The sequence below is a fragment of the Benincasa hispida genome, chromosome 12 (genome assembly GCF_027475165.1).
Source record: "Benincasa hispida cultivar pf3 chromosome 12, pf3_genome.v1.1, whole genome shotgun sequence".
Taxonomy (NCBI): Eukaryota; Viridiplantae; Streptophyta; class Magnoliopsida; order Cucurbitales; family Cucurbitaceae; genus Benincasa; species Benincasa hispida.
This window is the reverse complement of record NC_143489.1, coordinates 4,320,269-4,337,396: the sequence shown is the minus strand read 5'-3', so window position 1 is coordinate 4,337,396 and position 17,128 is coordinate 4,320,269. Positions and strand designations below refer to the sequence as shown.

Sequence of the window (17,128 nt, the reverse complement as noted above, 5' to 3'; positions counted from 1 at the left end):
TTATACATACATTCTTAATAAATTAGTGGTATATTTCTCATATTCTTAACAAATTAGTTGTATAACTTTTGTTACTCACACAGAGTGATCATCAATTTAGGTTTTCTTGTGGTTTCTTTAACAGTATACTGTTTTTGCTATGACTTTACAACGGATTAGACTCTTCTTTGATGGTCGATGGGATGAGAATTCTCACTACCATGATTTTCAAAATTTTGAGGCATATTCCATCAAATTCATTGTTCCAACATTTTGTAGAATATATTCATGGTAAACTTTTTTCCTCCGGTGAGTTAACTATATCTCGTTTGACAATGTACCGGATTGATTTTGCCAATTCAAATCTTGTTAGCATTGTCGAATATAAAGATATTTTATGATTGATGTCAGTATTATCAGATTCTCCCAAGTTTGATTTATGTGTAGTGGTGGACCATGTCTCATATGTTGCCTCGAACACTCGAAATACACTATATTGCATAATGAATTAGCAGACATTCATTCTTCCCAATCTCTAGAGGGTAACACTAAAATCATTGATTTTCAAGATTTTGATTCCTTTCACTATGGCCTATTAGAGTAGGTTTACTTTTTAGTAGCAAGTCTGTATTGAAAAAAGCGGTTTATTTGCTTGCTCTTAGAAACAGTTTTGAACTTACTACTACTAGGTCAAACAAAACTTCATTTAAAATTTGTTACAAGGATATGTCTTGTGGGTGGTATCTACATGCATCTGTATATACAGGGGTGGTGTGTGGATGGTTCAGAAATACATCGACGTTCTATTGACATTGTTAAAGATGGTCATTAGAAAACAACATCTTGGATTGTTATTGAGTGTACAAAGTCATTTTTAAAATGAATGACAGAGACTCATGCCGACCATATCATGTTGTAAGCTATATAAGAAGACAACATGGTGTAATAAGTTATGATAATGCTTGGAGAGATCGTGAGATTGCCCTCAATTCCCTCAGGGGGATTCCTGAGTCCTCATATATCGTTTTGTCACCATTTTCAACTGCGTTGATTGAAAACAATCATGGCATTTTTCTTGTCTATATTTAGTTTAAGCAATTATATATAGTCTATTTTATCTTGTATAATCAATCTAAATGTTTATTCCTTATAGCAACATATACAACACAAGAATCTGATGATAAAGGTAGGTTTAAGGTTTAAGTATTACTTTATGGCCCTTGCTGCTTCCATAGATGCATGAAAATTTTGTTTTCCTATTATGTCAGATGATGGTGCTAATCTAAAGAACAAATTTTTTGGGACATTATTGTCTGCTTGCATACTTGATGGCAATTCGCAGATTGTACTTCTTGCATTTGCCACTGTCAATTTTGAGAATGATGTATCATGATCTTCGTTTTTTTTCGTAATATTAAAGTCTTTTTTTTGGAGATTCTAACGACTATGTTATTATGTCATATGATCATAAAAGTATAGCCAAGAATGTTAATTATGTCTATGATTTTGCTGAACAGGGGTTGTGTGCATTCCATTTGTATAAGAACCTTGTTAAGAACCATAAGTCACGTCCAATTGAAGACACTTTCCATATGTGTGCAAGAGCATATATAATTGTTGAATTTGAGTATTACATGAGGCAATTGGATGCGGTTGCTCTGTCCATTAGGCTTGAATTAGAGGATGTTCATAAATCCAAATGGGCTAGGGCATTTTTCCAGAGGAAAAGATATTCCTTGATGACAACCAATATATCTGAATGCATGAATTTAGCTTTAAAGGAAGCACGCGAATTACCTGTTATTGGTTTCCTTGAATCTATCAATAGTTTGGTTCAAAATGGTTTTACAAACGTCATAGTCATTGGAGTTTCTAGCATTCTGAATTGTTATCGTATGCTGAGAATATTATTCAATCAGCCTTAAGTGACAGTACGTCAATGGATGTAAGTGTTCTTTTATTTACACGGTATTTGTATTCGATTGAGCCTATTATTAATAGTAAACATTGTAAGTTTATCCTTTTTTTTTTTTTTTGCAGTTATACCCCATTAACCAGTATGAATTTGAAGTACATGATCGCTCCAACCAATTTGTTATTAACATTCTGAATCATACTTGCTCATGTCGACGTTGGGAACTAGACATGATCCCGTGCTCTCATGCATGCATTGCATTGTCTCGTAGGAACCTTTAACTGCAATCATACGCACATGATTTCTATCGTGTTTCCAATCTATGTTTGTTATACAGAAAGAAAACGCAGCCTATTGGCAATGTTCAACAATTCACTGCAATTTATGTCGTTGGCAATGATCCAGTTCTTCCTCCTAATGTCAAACGTCTAGCTGGGAGGCTTAAGAAAAAAAAGAATCACGTTTTGTTTAGAAAACAAAGCTATAGTCCATTATAGTTGATGTAGTAAGAAGGGTCATAATTGTAGGTCTTGCAAGGATCTCGTATGTCATTGAGTGCACTTATAGTGTTATATTTTTTAGTATTGTTTTTCTTTACTTTGTAGTTTGTTTCCCTCTTCAAACACTGTATTTTATACTCATTACTATTGTTTTCACATGTCTCTTCAAGGTTCTTTTCTTCTCTTCATACTCATTACCATCTTGTTCATCACGTTTCATTATTTATTAATTATATTATGTAAATACTTTAACAAAAACACTATATTTAATAGATGATTCCATAAAATCTACATTATCATACCTTTCTCTCATGCAGTTCTTGCTGCTCTTCTTCTTCTACTACGTCCTTTCTCTCTTTCTTGTTTGGTTTTGTTATTTTTTTCACAGTCTGCATTGCAATTTAGATCTATAAGATTTTCAATCCTTAACATTTCTTGTTCAATCAAATAATCCTGGCCTTGCTCTTTATCCTTAGTTTGTTTGCTTGAAATTTGACCTTTAGTGTAGAAGCATCACACTTTCGTTTGTTGTTAGTTATTGGAGTTGCACGTTTTATGTCTGATACCCCTGCCATTATCTTCTTTTCCCCTTTTTTACATACATGATCAAAATTTGATATTCACAACTATTTGAAAATAAAAATAAAAACATACCTCCTCGTCACTGTTGAGAATTATTGGCCTTTGGTTGTTTGTTTTTTTCCACTAGCTATTCCAGTTACTCTTAATCTTTTGCGCTTCTTCCTTCGATTTTCTCATTTTTCATAACATAAATATTTGATTAATCATAAATTTATCAATTTTATCAACCAAAGGGCGATATTTTATATCATTTTCATTAATCGTTTTTGTTTATAAATCCTAAAAAGGCGGTGTTATTTTATATTCCAAAAGATTTGATTCTAAATATTTAACAAGAAAATCACGTTCTAAAAAACCAATATTAAATCTTTGTTTATTTTTGAAAAAATAATGGAATATTTATATATTATATCTACATAATTTTGTTCGGCATTTTTTTCATCTCTTCAACGTGCAAACAAGAGTTAAACCAGATTGCAATGCATAGATTAGAAGAAAGTTTGGGAATCGTAATGTTGTACGAAATTAGAAAATTTAAGCAGATTCTAGACTTGACCTCCTCCCTCAATAGAATCGGTAAAGAAGGGGCTTCAATATCAAAAGTATGGGAATCAGTAAAGGAGGGTCTTAAAAGGACTAGAAGCAAGTGTTAAGATTCAATACCTGTGGAGAAATATTCAATGTCGTGCAAAAGTCCCTTGAAGCTGCCGAGAAGGAGCTTCAATGTCGAAGGTCAAGCGCTTAAAGCTATCGAGAAAGTATTTCTTCTCTTGAACGATTTTTAAAGTGAAGATCTTTCTTCCGTCAAACGATTTTTAAAGTGAAGATCTTCGATTTTTTGAACAATTTTTGAAGTTGTCGAGAACCCTCACACCTACTTCTTGCATTGAACAATTTTTAGGGAACAAATGTTCGGTTGGGGTTTTGGTTTAATTCATTGTTTACCGTATGAGGTGTGAGGTTGGATTAGAAACTTTGTCAGAATACATTGTGTAGTGTGTGATAGTTGTAGGTAGAGTGTATTTGTTGTTTTCAAACGATTTTAAAAACCTCGGACCTTTAGAATTCCATTCGAGTAGTTTTGACAACAGTTCACTATTTTTTTAATTTTATATTTTGTTTGCTATTTTTACAATTTAAAAAAGTTTTTGCTATTTATCTAAATGAAAATTTAAAATTTCAATTTATTTGGTCAGCTCTATCAATTACTAGATGAGGGAAGAGCAATCTATGATTACAAGTGACTTGAGGCGAAGGATTTTCTCCTCTCCATTGCGATTTTGGGGTCCTCTAACACTTATGTAGCATGTGAAATGATATAGATGTAAGATCGTTTGAATAAATCACAATATCGTTGCACTATTTGCAGGAAAATTTTCATCTATTCTAAAGATGATATGTTTTAAGTCAAGCTTCTACATTATTATATTAAAAAATCCTAACAATTTTTTTAAAATTACTATAGATGGTAAAAATTCACATTTTTATGTCAGCTATGCTATCTTTATTCTAATTACTTGAGTTCTTACCAATAGAGACAAGGTAAAATTAATAAATAGATGTACGAGGGGCAAAATGGGACATTAATTTGAGAGCCCCATTGGCCAAATTTTGTGCGACTTTTTTACTCTGGACACCTAAAGCATTTCACTCGGTCTATTCTCAATAGTCTTTAAAAGAAACACCCATGACCCATCTTTCCAATCAAAAAGAGAAAATTTAAAAATACTTTTTAAAATACATATAACAAAATCCTATTTTAAAAAATTTATACATTAAAATATTATTTTGATATATGGACTTTTTGATTTGTTCAATTTTATTCTATTTATTTTTTAAAATATTAAATTTAATATTATCGAAATTGATTAAATAATAATAATAATTTTCATGAAAAAAATGTATGTATAAGTTTCCAAAATTATTATGAAAAATTTAATAATTAATAGCAAAAATCATTTAAAAAAATCAACAATCAATTAGAAGTAGAAACTACACTTAACATTTATTAAAAGAAATTTTCAAAACTACAAAATAGAAAAATTTGAATATCTTTGATAGAGGAAGTGTCTTTCTATCACTAATAGACGAGTCTATCAATATTTTTTACTATTTCTATAAATGGTTTGACATTTAAAAATTTTCCGTTATTGAAGTACATGAATTAAAATTGAATTATATAAACGTACATTGAACATTTTAACTAAATTTAAATTGCTAAATTAAATATTTTATTTTTATTTAGAATATCATTTTAGTCTTTATACATTGAGTTTTTGTCCAATTTTAGTTTTTTTTTAAAAAAACTTTCCATTCAAATTTTAATAAATCTTAAATTTAGTATTTGTACTTTTTATTAAATATTTTAATTTACTCCATCGAAACTAATTTTGATCAATTTTTTAAGATTGAAATAGATTAAATTATATTATTAATTTTCATGGTAGAAAAAAGTTATAACTAATTTAAAGATGTACTGGACCAAAATAACCTTAGTTTCCCCCCTTAAATATTTTCACAGCTACACCGACCTTCCTGGCAAGAGACACCCACATGAGGTTGTTCCTTTCACAACGGCTTACGTTTTTCATATGAACATAAAAAAGTAACCAAAACATTAATTTATTAATTAATTAAAAGTTATGATTTTTCAAATATTATTATAATTCAATCGCATTTATGACTCTTCTTCACTTTCCACTCCATTATATACTCCCTCAACTTCCTTCTTCCTCCTCTCAGTTCCATTACCACAAACTTCACAAATCCTCCTAATTCCAATCCATTCATCCATGGATTCCTTATTTCTCTGATTCTCTAACAAAAATCCCAAACCTCATTTCCCCACATTACGTTTCTCTTTCTCCAAAATGGCTAATCTCATTGCCATGGCTCCTTTGTTTCTTCTCTGTTTCCTCCTCCCCTGTTTCTCCTCCGCCGCCTACGACTACGGCTCCGCCCTCACCAAAAGCCTTCTCTTCTTTGAAGCTCAGAGATCCGGCTTCTTGCCACGTAACCAACGAGTTAATTGGCGTTCTCATTCTGGTCTTCAAGATGGAAAAGCCAGTGGAGTCAGTATTTCACAATTCGAACGCTGTTTTGTGTGTGTTTCTTGATTTCCGCGTAAAAACAGAGAGTGACGTTCTTGAACTTTTGCAGGTGGATTTGGTGGGAGGATATTACGACGCCGGCGACAATGTGAAATTTGGATTGCCAATGGCTTTCACTGTGACGATGATGAGTTGGAGTATTTTGGAATACAGAGCTCAATTGGCGGCCAGTGGGGAGCTTGGCCATGCCATGGATGCTGTTAAATGGGGGACTGATTACTTCATTAAAGCTCATACGGAACCCAATGTTCTGTACGGCGAGGTTTGATTTCTTTTTATTTTTGGTCTCTTTTGGTTTGATTTTGAAATTGTGAAATGGGATTTTGATGTTTGTGGGTTTTTTATTTGAAGGTGGGAGATGGGAACACTGATCATTACTGCTGGCAGCGGCCGGAGGATATGACTACCGACCGCCGGGCTTACCGGATTGATCCGAGTAATCCCGGTTCGGATCTCGCCGGAGAAACTGCCGCCGCCATGGCTGCTGCTTCTCTCGTCTTCCGCCACTCTAATCCTGCTTATGCTAACACCCTCCTCAACCACGCCTATCAGGTTTAGTAATTTTTTTTGTTATTTATTTATTTATTAATTTTTTTTTGACAACGTGGGTTGGAGATCTAACCAACGACTTCAAGTTTAATACTTTCTTGTAAAAATGGTTCGATTATGCCATGGCACATATTCTCAGAGCTTAGTATAGTTATGTTTACTTTGATTATCTTCAAACATACTTTCATAGACTTTATTAATATTATATTGTTATATTACATAGTTAAGACATTTATTATTTGCCAATTTTGTAAGAATATGTTATACATGTCAAAGGGTGGTGTTTTAAAAAGGAAATCTTTTTTTATGCATTTAGGCCGCACCATCTATTATGCTGCTTTTTACTTTACTCAGTTGAAAGTTGTGACGTGACAATTTGATTTTTTTAAAAAAAAATTATTAATTTTTTTGTGAAAAAAATATAGAATTAGTTGCATTTAAGTATTGCTCTTAAAAAAACTTTTTTTTATACCAATTTGGAGTGATATTCAAACTTTTTACTTTTTTTTTCTTTCAAATATATGTATATACATTTAAAAAATATATATACACACATACATTATACTTATGCATAATATTGGCAATGATAAAAATAATGTATGGTTATGGTCATTATACTTTTAAAATATCTATTTCTACACTCAACTTTTGGTTATTTTAATCTATATATTTTTGAAATGTTTTATTGTTTTCATACTCCCATCAAAATTTTAGCAAGATGCTTAATTCACTATTATTTTAAAAATATAGTAACAACTATGTATTAAAATATTTATAATTTGTAAATTAAGAATTAAAAAAAATATTTTAAATGATAAAATTACTTAAAATGTTTATAAATAATAGTAAAATATCACCGTTTATATGTGATAGACTATGATCTATCACAAATAAATAGTAAAATTTTACTATATTTTGTTTCTTTTTTTATATTTGAAAATAATCTAAATTAAAAGATTTATTTTTAATAATAATAATAATAATAGAAGTGCAAAATAAACTAAACCATTTACCCATAGAAATGGAGATTAGATAATCAAGTAGTTGGAAATGTTCGGCGCATATTTAGGATCGAGGTTTTAAGCCGTACACGTATTTTAAAGTTCGTGGTTCCTTGATCACAATCCTCCATTTTACATGATCCAATAAATATGCTCAAAGTTCACGTAGTCATGGGAGTACGGTGTTGGTGGCACTGTACATTTACCTTTTCACCCTCGTATTTAATTATTTTTACAATTATACCCTTGTATTAAAATAAAATCTAACGGTTAGCTAACAATGATCTGGTTCACCGGCATTTTCAGCTGTTCAATTTTGCGGATAAATACAGGGGCAAATACGACAGTAGTATTACAGTAGCTCAGAAGTACTACCGATCTGTCAGTGGATACAATGTACGTGATTATTCCTTTTTCCTTTTATTGGATTTTGGCCCAAAGGCTGAAGCCCATTACATGATTTGAATAAGCAAATGAAAATTTATTCGCTTATAATTATTTTTTTCTTTTAATTATTAAAAAATTGGAAACATATACTTTACTAAGAATTGATGATTAAAGTAACATTTGTTTTTGGAAAAAATAGACACTAATTACTGACTTGCTTGTTATAGTAATTATTTCATTTTTCTTTGACTTTTGCTTAGAATAATTATTAATTATGTTAAATAAGATATTTATATTAATAATTGCTCTTTTCTTTTTGTCATATACGTAATTATTTTGTAGTAGAATATATCATTATTTTTCAAATACAATATTGTTTCTATATTCTATATTATATTGCATATTAAAACATTATTCGGTTATGTGCTTATGAACGGTTCTATTTTGTTTATATACTTTTAAGTGCGTAACTTTTAATCCTCTTACCATTTTTTTCTTTTCAAAGGGAATTCAGTTCATTATATTTACTATCAATAATTAAAATAGTCTTTATATTTAACGTTTTCTAAATTTTGAAAACACATACGCATAGGATTTTTAAAAATAAAAATAAATTATATATATTTTTTCGAATCAATCCAAATAGACTTTTAAAAATCTTTTATTATTTGAATTAGCATTTAGTAATTAGTCATTATTTTATTAATTGTTGTGGTTGAACTAAAAAAATATTATTAATTAATTAATTAATGATATTGGTTTTTCAAAATTTCAAAGGATGAATTGCTATGGGCAGCGGCATGGTTATACCAAGCAAGCAACAACCAGTACTACCTCAAATACCTTGCTGACAACGGCGATTCCATGGGCGGCACCAGCTGGAGCATGACGGAATTTAGTTGGGACGTCAAATACGTTGGTGTCCAAACCCTAGTCGCCAAAGTAAAACCCTAATTTCTCCAAATCCCTAATCATTTCCACTTTCTTTCTTACCTCCCTCCTCTAATTGATCTCCTTCCTCTTGTAGTTCATGATGCAGGGTAAGGCCGACGCCTACGCTCCAATTTTCCGGCGCTACCAGGACAAGGCCGAATCCTTCCTTTGTTCTTGCTTGAGAAAAGGGAGTCGAAATGTTCAGGTTACCCCCGGCGGCCTCATTTTCCGACAGAGATGGAACAATATGCAATTTGTTACCACCGCCTCCTTCGTCGCCACCGTCTACGCCGATTACTTGACCTCCTTTCACAGCTCCATGAAGTGCCCCGTCGGCTATGTTCAACCCTCTGAGTTACTCACTTTCGCTAAATCTCAGGTACGTTTTTTCGTTTTTCCCTAACTTTGGTAAAATTGCAGTTGAGTCTCCAAAATTTTATATTTGTATCTGTTTGGTCCACAGATTCTTTTAAAAGTTATCTAATAAGTCTTTAATGATAGTTTTGTGTCTTATAGATTTTATGACATACTAAAAATCTTTGAAAATTAACTAATCTATAGCTATGAGATATATGGCCATAAAGTTGAATTCAATGTCTAATGAAACATAAGATCTTTTAATAAACAAATTTAAAATTAAACAATTTATTTATAAAAAGTTGAAAGCTTAAAAATATATATTGGTAAATACTTTTTAAAATTTAAAGACTCATTGGATATAAAATTTAAAATTTGGAATCCCTTTTGAAAGTTGATGTACCAAAATTTAAAATTTAATTGATATCAATGATATCTTTTATAAATACACATTGACGATAACAAATTAACAAATTATTATTTATTTCCATACATATCCATCATATTTTAATCCTGAAGCAAGTTTACAGAAACAGGGGATTTCAGAATTTGATTAGGTATTTGAGGATTTAAAAAATGTTTGAATTGAGCAGGTGGACTACATTCTTGGCGACAATCCAAGAGCCACAAGCTACATGGTAGGATACGGCAACAACTTCCCCCGCCGTGTCCACCACCGTGGATCCTCCATCGTTTCCTACAAACTCAACTCCAAATTCATAGGCTGCCGTGAAGGCTACGCCACTTGGTTCAGCAAGAAAACCAGCGACCCCAACACCCTCGTCGGAGCTCTCGTCGGCGGCCCCGACGCCTATGACAACTTCGCCGATCAAAGAGACAACTACGAGCAAACAGAGCCCGCCACTTACAACAACGCCCCTCTTTTAGGCATCTTAGCTAGATTCCACGGCGGCCACTCCGGTTACGACCAGCTTCTTCCGGTAGCCCTTCCGCCACCTCCCAAAACAAACCCAATTACCCAAAAACCCTCTCCTTCTTCTCCCTCCTCCTCCTCCCCTGTTGTGATTGTGCAGAGAGTAACGAGTTCATGGAAGGCCAAAGGCAGAGTTTATTACAGATATTCCTCTGTTATTACAAATAAATCATCAAAAACAGTGAGGAATCTCCGGATTTCGATTTCTAAGCTTTATGGACCTTTATGGGGGCTAACAAAATCTGGGAATATCTACACTTTTCCTAAATGGGTGGGTTCATTGGCGCCACTGAAAAGTATGGAGTTTGTGTATATTCACTCTGCTTCACAAGCAAATGTCTCTGTTTTAGGGTACAACTTGGGTACTTGAAGAAGGGTTTTTCATTTTTGTTGTGTGATTTGATGATAACTGTGCAGAATTGAAAAACGGGGATTGGTTTTGAATAAGGAATTGGAGGAAGAAAGGAGTGAAGAGACGAAGAAGTTTTTTTCTCTTGTTTGCTCATCCTCTTTCTCTCCTCTGCTTGATTTAGTGGATGGTTTTTGGGTTAGGGAATTGTTGAAACAGAGACAGAGAGGGTTTTGTTTTCGAAGGGTAATGGTTCAGAAAGGAAGAAAGGGAAAGGAAGAAGCTTACTTATTGTTATTTTGTTTTGTGTAACTCAAAAGAAAAAAAAAAGTATATTTTACTTTCATTGTAATTGGATAGACAAATTTCAAAGTTCTTTCCCCCTCTTTTTGTATTTTCATGTTGTAATCTTTGCAGCATAATTTTATTTCTCACATTATAAATTCAGCTTTGCAACAAATCTCTCTCTCATGACTCATCATGATCAAGGAATAAAATCATATAGAACAAATAGGGATTAAATTTTTATTGACATGTCAAATATTTTCATCGAATTTTTTAAATTAATTCGATATTGGCATGAGGAGTGAATTAACATTTTAATTATTTCGTTAAGCAAATCAATGAAATATGTCACAAATATAAAGATAATATAATTAATAAACTTTTTATTTTTTTAATAAAATGTAGAATAGTTATTTACTAATTTAATTTTTTTTAATCGTATAAGTTTTCTAGAATTATCTATCAACATCAATATGTTAGTGATATTTTCATTTTTTTTTTTTGGTAAAATTGAAACCTGAACAAGCATACTTTAAAGATATATTGCACGACAAATTAGATAGAACTAAAGGTAAGGAGGTCATGATAATTCAATTGATTTTTGAAAAAATTGCAAGGATTACCCAAGAATTATAGGAGTTGTTACAACAACACTCTCATTTTTTTTTTTTTTTTTTTAAATTTGATCAATTAGTCCTCTAAAGTTACAAAATCTTTGGAATTAAATCCTTAGAAGATTGGAAAATGTATAAATTAACCTTGTACATTAAGGCCACATTTACATCGGAGAAATGGGTATAAATCATTCTCAATTCAATTTGTGAGCCCCATCGGGTTACTTTATCTTTTATTTTCACGTCCATCCATAATCGTAATTAAAAGTGGGGTCCACCGTACCATCCGTAATGAAATCTGATTGAGCTTGGGAAGGTCCTCAATCCAATTGCATTTGAATATGCAGTGGGACCCACATATTTCGTAAGAATATTTTTGTCTCAGTTTCCGTCATTTACCCTTTGAAATGGGGAGATACCGCTTTACAGATGGAAGTATCGATAGCAATTTTGGTCGCTTTAACAATTTTATAACCTCCTTTCTTCGTGTTAACGATCTATCGATTATTATGGTGAAGTTAATAGCACTAAAGCTACCGATGCTTTTATTGATTTTAGTTTGTTTGATTGGTCCGAACGTTGAATTTTAAATTTTTTGTTATAACTGGAGGATCTCATACCGAGAGTTCCATGAGTGTGTTCGGATCGCTTCGATCTCATCGGGACTGAAATATAACATTATACATTCAACACATACAATTATGCAATCAAAACTTAATTAACGACATGCTCAGAACAAGATAAATAACAGGGAAATAGTTCCATACCAGTTGAAGACTATCTTCACATTCTGGAACTCCAACGTAGCGGAAACCCTCCAAGAGATCTACCAACGCCTGGCGGGAACGTCGACTGCAACGGCCCGATCAAAGCAAACACGAATGCTGCAACGGGGACGACACAACCACTAATGAGCCCCAGGTATTCTCGGAGTGAAAACCCAAAGGGTGGGCTTTGGTGAATTTGGTAGAGGATAGAGGAAAAACGAGTCATGTAGGCGATAAGCAAGTGGGAGAGAAAACAACGCTATCGTATAGTAGAAGTGCTTATCGCATAGAAGAGCTATACGATCGTGTAGGATTTGCTGAACAATCGTTTAGGAAAAGGTATACGATCGTTTAGCTAAATTAGCACACCATACGATGGTTTAGAGAAGCTATCCGATCGTGTAAGCGGAAGTGTGTGATCGTTTAGGTGCGAGGTATATGATTGTTTAGGCGAAGAATGCTATTGTATAGGCTATCAAGCGATCATTTTGAATCATCAACGTGCTCTCACTTTTTCTCTTCAGGCTTTTGAACGATGGGCGATTAAAATGAAAACCTTTTTCATTTTAACTCATCGGTTACCATAACCAACGCTGCCCACTAACCCATGTTCGAACGTGGAAAAAAGGATTAATTATCATATAATTAATCAATTAATTAATTAATAAATATAATCATATTATATTTATATCCTATAGTTTGATATCACATATCTACTATAGTATTTTCTCCTCTCCTTGATATAAATCATATTTATATCTAATTTCCTCCATAATAATGTATCTCATACATTTGCCAATTATATCATATATAATTAACCAGTATTTGGGTTAATTTGAAATGTTCAAATTGACAAGAGGAAATTCGATTATATATGATATAATTGGATCTCATACATTTGCCAATTATATCATATATAATTAACCAGTCCAATTATATCATATATAATAGAATTTCCTCTTGTTAATTTGAACATTTCAAATTAACCCAAATACTGGTTCTCGACTTTATCCAAGCTACCCAGGGGACCTAATGGACTTGTGGCTTGAAGCTCCAATGGTACGTGAATAGCCGACTAAAGTCTTTAGCCACGAGATCCACCATCCATTAACTGTCAGGCATTCCACTAAAGACCAATAGTTGAACTCTTCTTACCACATATATATTTCTGTGTCCATCGGATATAACCAATCATGAATACATTGACCCTTCACAGATGTTCGTAAGTACAACTGGGCCAATTTACCGTTTTGCCCTTGTAGTTACATCTCACTCCTTATGTACCACTGATTCCTCTAATGAACAATACAACATAGTCCAACTATATGTGAACACCTCTCGGACCAAAAGAAGGTGTGTGGCGCCACATCGTTCAAGCTCCGGAATCAGCCCTTAAGGGAGCTATCTATTTACTTACCTCTACTTCAAGGAATGAGTGAATTCCATCTTGTGTAGCTGAGTTCCCAATTCCCAAATAAGACGAATCCCCAAAATGGTAGGTTTGAATCGGTGACCTGGCCACTCGCACCTATACAAATCAAATAACCGCCCTCAATGCAGGAGTTCCCAACTCATTCAGGATTGAGGTCATGTTACCTATGGTCATCCTAGTGAAGTGAAGTCTTTGTCATGAATGGTGTTATATAACGAGACATGTAAAGCTAACTGGAAACACTTTATAGAAATTGGAATAAACACTTTATAGAAATAAGGTTCTTTTTTAATTCAGGAACAATATATACATCATTTAAAATAAGAAACCTATTATGTAAAGCTAACTGGAGTCCTCCCACTGCCACAGCTGAGACGATGTGCCCAGTGCCTACTCGCATCGTCATCTCACCAGCCTCTAACTATCGTCAAGATCTAATCTCCTGAAAAAAAAATAAACATGATTAGTGATGCCTGAATCAACTATCCAGACAGAATCATCATTCTCCACTAAACAAGTTTCAAGCATAATTAAATCACATTTACCTTTAACGGCCTTGGCCTTAGCCTTAGCTACTTTCTTCTCTTTCAGATATCGAGGACAGTTCCTCTTCCAATATCCATCTTGGTTACAATGGAAACACTTTCCCTTAGCAACTCGTGGACACCTCCTTGGGGCGATAGGCGGTGGGTTAGTAGGTACCTTCCCTTTTCCCTTAGCACTCTTCTTTTTCTTCCCTTTGCAGAGTTAGAAGCAGAAGGTACAGACTTCGTTCCTGAGGTCGAACCTCTATGGAACGTCCTGGAGGATAAAGTAGCATTTGCCTCACCCTTTTGCTTTTCCTTACTTTTTAGTAAAGATTGGCACGTCTGCAACTTGTCGAGGAGAGTTGTAAGGTTATACTTCACTTTGTTAAGAATCACATTAGTAACAAAGTGCAAGAAGCTCTCCGGCAAAGAATGCAGGATCATGCTAACCTGGCTGCCCTCATCGATGGTAGACCCATTCAACTCCGCCACATTAAAGTGGACCATCATGTTTAGCACATGTTCACGAACAGAGGCGTCTTCTTGCATTTTGGAGTTGAATTTATATTTAAGAGCCTTATGAATAAGCTATTCAGACGGTTGTAAAAATATCCCCGCAGGGACTCCATGATCTCACGCGCTGAGACCATAGGCTCATGTTTCTTGGCCAAGACTTCAGAAAGGCTTGCCAAGATGTAGGCTCGGGCCTTCTCATTCACCCTTGTCCATCGCTCGTATGCCTCCCGAACATTCCGAGTGGCATTTGGAACTAGAATAGGAAGACAAGCCTCCGTGAGAGCGAACATGAGATCCTCGATGATTAGGATCGTCGTGATCATGTGTTTCCATGTTGCGAAATTGTGAAACCCGGATTTTCATTTTTCCTACTTAAGTAGGTGAAAATTAAATTCTATGTTGAAGTGAAGGAAATTTCTAAGTGTTGAATAGATTTTTCTTGAGTAGTTTGGGATAAGCCTTAACTAGTAAAAATTGGGTTAAGTATAATGCCAAAAAGGAACTATGCATTGGAAGCCAAGGCAAAAATGACTAAGTATTTGACAATGCGTTGGTATGGTGCCATGCATTAGCCATGAAGCTTTTAGAGGTTATTTGGGGCGTTGAAGGAAGCCAAAGTGTGGCCAAGTGAAATGCATGCGGCAACCAATGTTTTGAGAGGTTAGAACAATGCATGCGGCAGCCAAATGTATTGAGAGGTTAGAACAACGCATGCAGTAGCCTCAAGTTATGCATCCAAGGGCGCTGGACATTGGACACGATGGTATGCATGTATGCAACCGAAGGCATGTGGCCGAAGGAAATGTGTTGGTAGTATGCAGTGATGTGGTGATGCGGTGCGAGGCATACAACGATGAATGGCATGCGGCGATGGACGCGGCAGTGCTATGCGATGGATGCGACAGTGCTATACGATGGTATGCAGCGATAGATGCTATGGATGCGGCAGTGTACGCGATGGTATACGAAAACACTATGCGTTGGTGATGTGCTATGCATTGGACATATACTATGTGTTGGACACCGAGGGCATGTGGGCGCATAGGACAAGCTAGTAGTATACGTTGAAAGAGTGTTGGTCATTATCTTAGTTGAACACATAGAGCAAAGGTAAGCCATGCGAAAGAGAAGGATATGCGGCTAAAGATGAGCCTTGCGAGCATTTAGCATATGTGAACAAGTTGCGTCAACTAGATGCACAAGGAAAGATTGAATAGACGCATGCATCGATTGATGGTGTTCAGACATAGGAAGGTTGCGGCAATTGGATGGGCGCATGTGTGGCTTGATGACTGCATATGAAGTTGGATGAACGCATATGAGGGAGGATGGACGCATTCAAGGTCGTCATCCGGACATGTGGCTTGTTAGGAGGAAATCTTAAACCTTAAGCAAATGAGATAGATGCACAAGAAGACATGCAAAATTGAGGGCTATGTGTTGGTAAAAGGGGAGTAAGACACCTTGGCTTGCGCTGATGCAAGATTGTGGTAATAGTGTAAGGAAAAGACACTTAGACATGCGGCCATGTAAGAGGTGTCGGCCTTGGAGCAATCTTGGACGCCTATAAATAGGGCCAAGGACTTTAGACCATAACTCAAATTCTCCTTAAAGGACATTCAGAAGAGTGTATGAAGGCTGACTGGGAGGAGACTATGCGTTGATGGAGGAACGCATGCGTTGGTAGCAAGACCATGCGTTGGTCATGAAGTTCCAAGAGAAAGAGATGCTGTCGGACAGAAAGGTCTGGAAGTAGCATCAACTTGGGAAGAGGAGTTCTCCCAAAATACTCGTGCGTTTGATGTGATTCTAAAGCCATCTGAATGCTAAAAGATCTAGTTTTTAGGGTAGTGTTGTTGGAGAAGAAGCTCCAAGGATTCGGGTTGAAGAACGAGGACAAGACAGAAGGGTCGAGCTGTCGGGTAAGCTTGAGCCATTCAGCCAAACCACGAGGAGTACTGATCTAAGATTTTGAGGTAAGCTTCCTGAGATATTTTAGAGCATGTTTGTAGAAGGAAGGAACTCGAGATAAATGCTAGAACTATATGAGCTTTAAGTTGAATCTGGATCGTAGGGTTCAAAAGGGAGCCTGAGGTGACCAAGGAACTTCTAGAAAGAAAGGTTTCTAAACGATCAAGGTGAGTGACTAAAATATTTGACTAAAATATTTACAATGTTTTAAGAAATCATGTTCTAAAGAAAGATCTTTCAGATATGTTTTCTATGTTTTATTAAAGGAAGTCATTGTATGACTAGTTATGCTTGAAACTCGATACCGAAGGACAGTTGAAAAGGTATCCGAGCAGCTCGATACTGAAGGACGTAGTTTTGAGAAGGTATCTGAGAAAAAGTATCCAAGGCATGGGATACTTCTTTTTCATAAGAATCAAT

General features: G+C 34.6%; 1 protein-coding gene and 1 pseudogene across 1 annotated transcript; both read left to right on the top strand.

Annotated features, from left to right (window-relative positions):
- Positions 1 to 858: 858 nt before the first annotated feature.
- On the top strand, positions 859 to 2,449 carry LOC150031707 (uncharacterized; annotated as a pseudogene).
- A 3,206-nt stretch (positions 2,450 to 5,655) lies between these two features.
- Positions 5,656 to 11,056, top strand: LOC120068494 (endoglucanase 6-like). Its single transcript, XM_090308638.1, has 7 exons — positions 5,656 to 6,047; positions 6,136 to 6,348; positions 6,438 to 6,638; positions 7,943 to 8,032; positions 8,801 to 8,965; positions 9,051 to 9,335; positions 9,907 to 11,056. The coding sequence occupies exons 1-7, from the start codon at positions 5,847 to 5,849 to the stop codon at positions 10,615 to 10,617; spliced, it is 1,866 nt and encodes a 621-aa protein (XP_090164764.1). The 5' UTR covers positions 5,656 to 5,846; the 3' UTR covers positions 10,618 to 11,056.
- Positions 11,057 to 17,128: the final 6,072 nt, after the last annotated feature.

Excerpts from the sequence above, each read along its gene's own strand:
- LOC120068494 (XM_090308638.1), top strand. The coding sequence starts at position 5,847 with ATGGCTAATCTCATTGCCATGGCTCCTTTGTTTCTTCTCTGTTTCCTC. Across the intron at positions 6,048-6,135 it reads AAGATGGAAAAGCCAGTGGA|GTGGATTTGGTGGGAGGATA; the intron begins GTCAGTATTTCA and ends GAACTTTTGCAG. Across the intron at positions 8,966-9,050 it reads TCCAAACCCTAGTCGCCAAA|TTCATGATGCAGGGTAAGGC; the intron begins GTAAAACCCTAA and ends TTCCTCTTGTAG.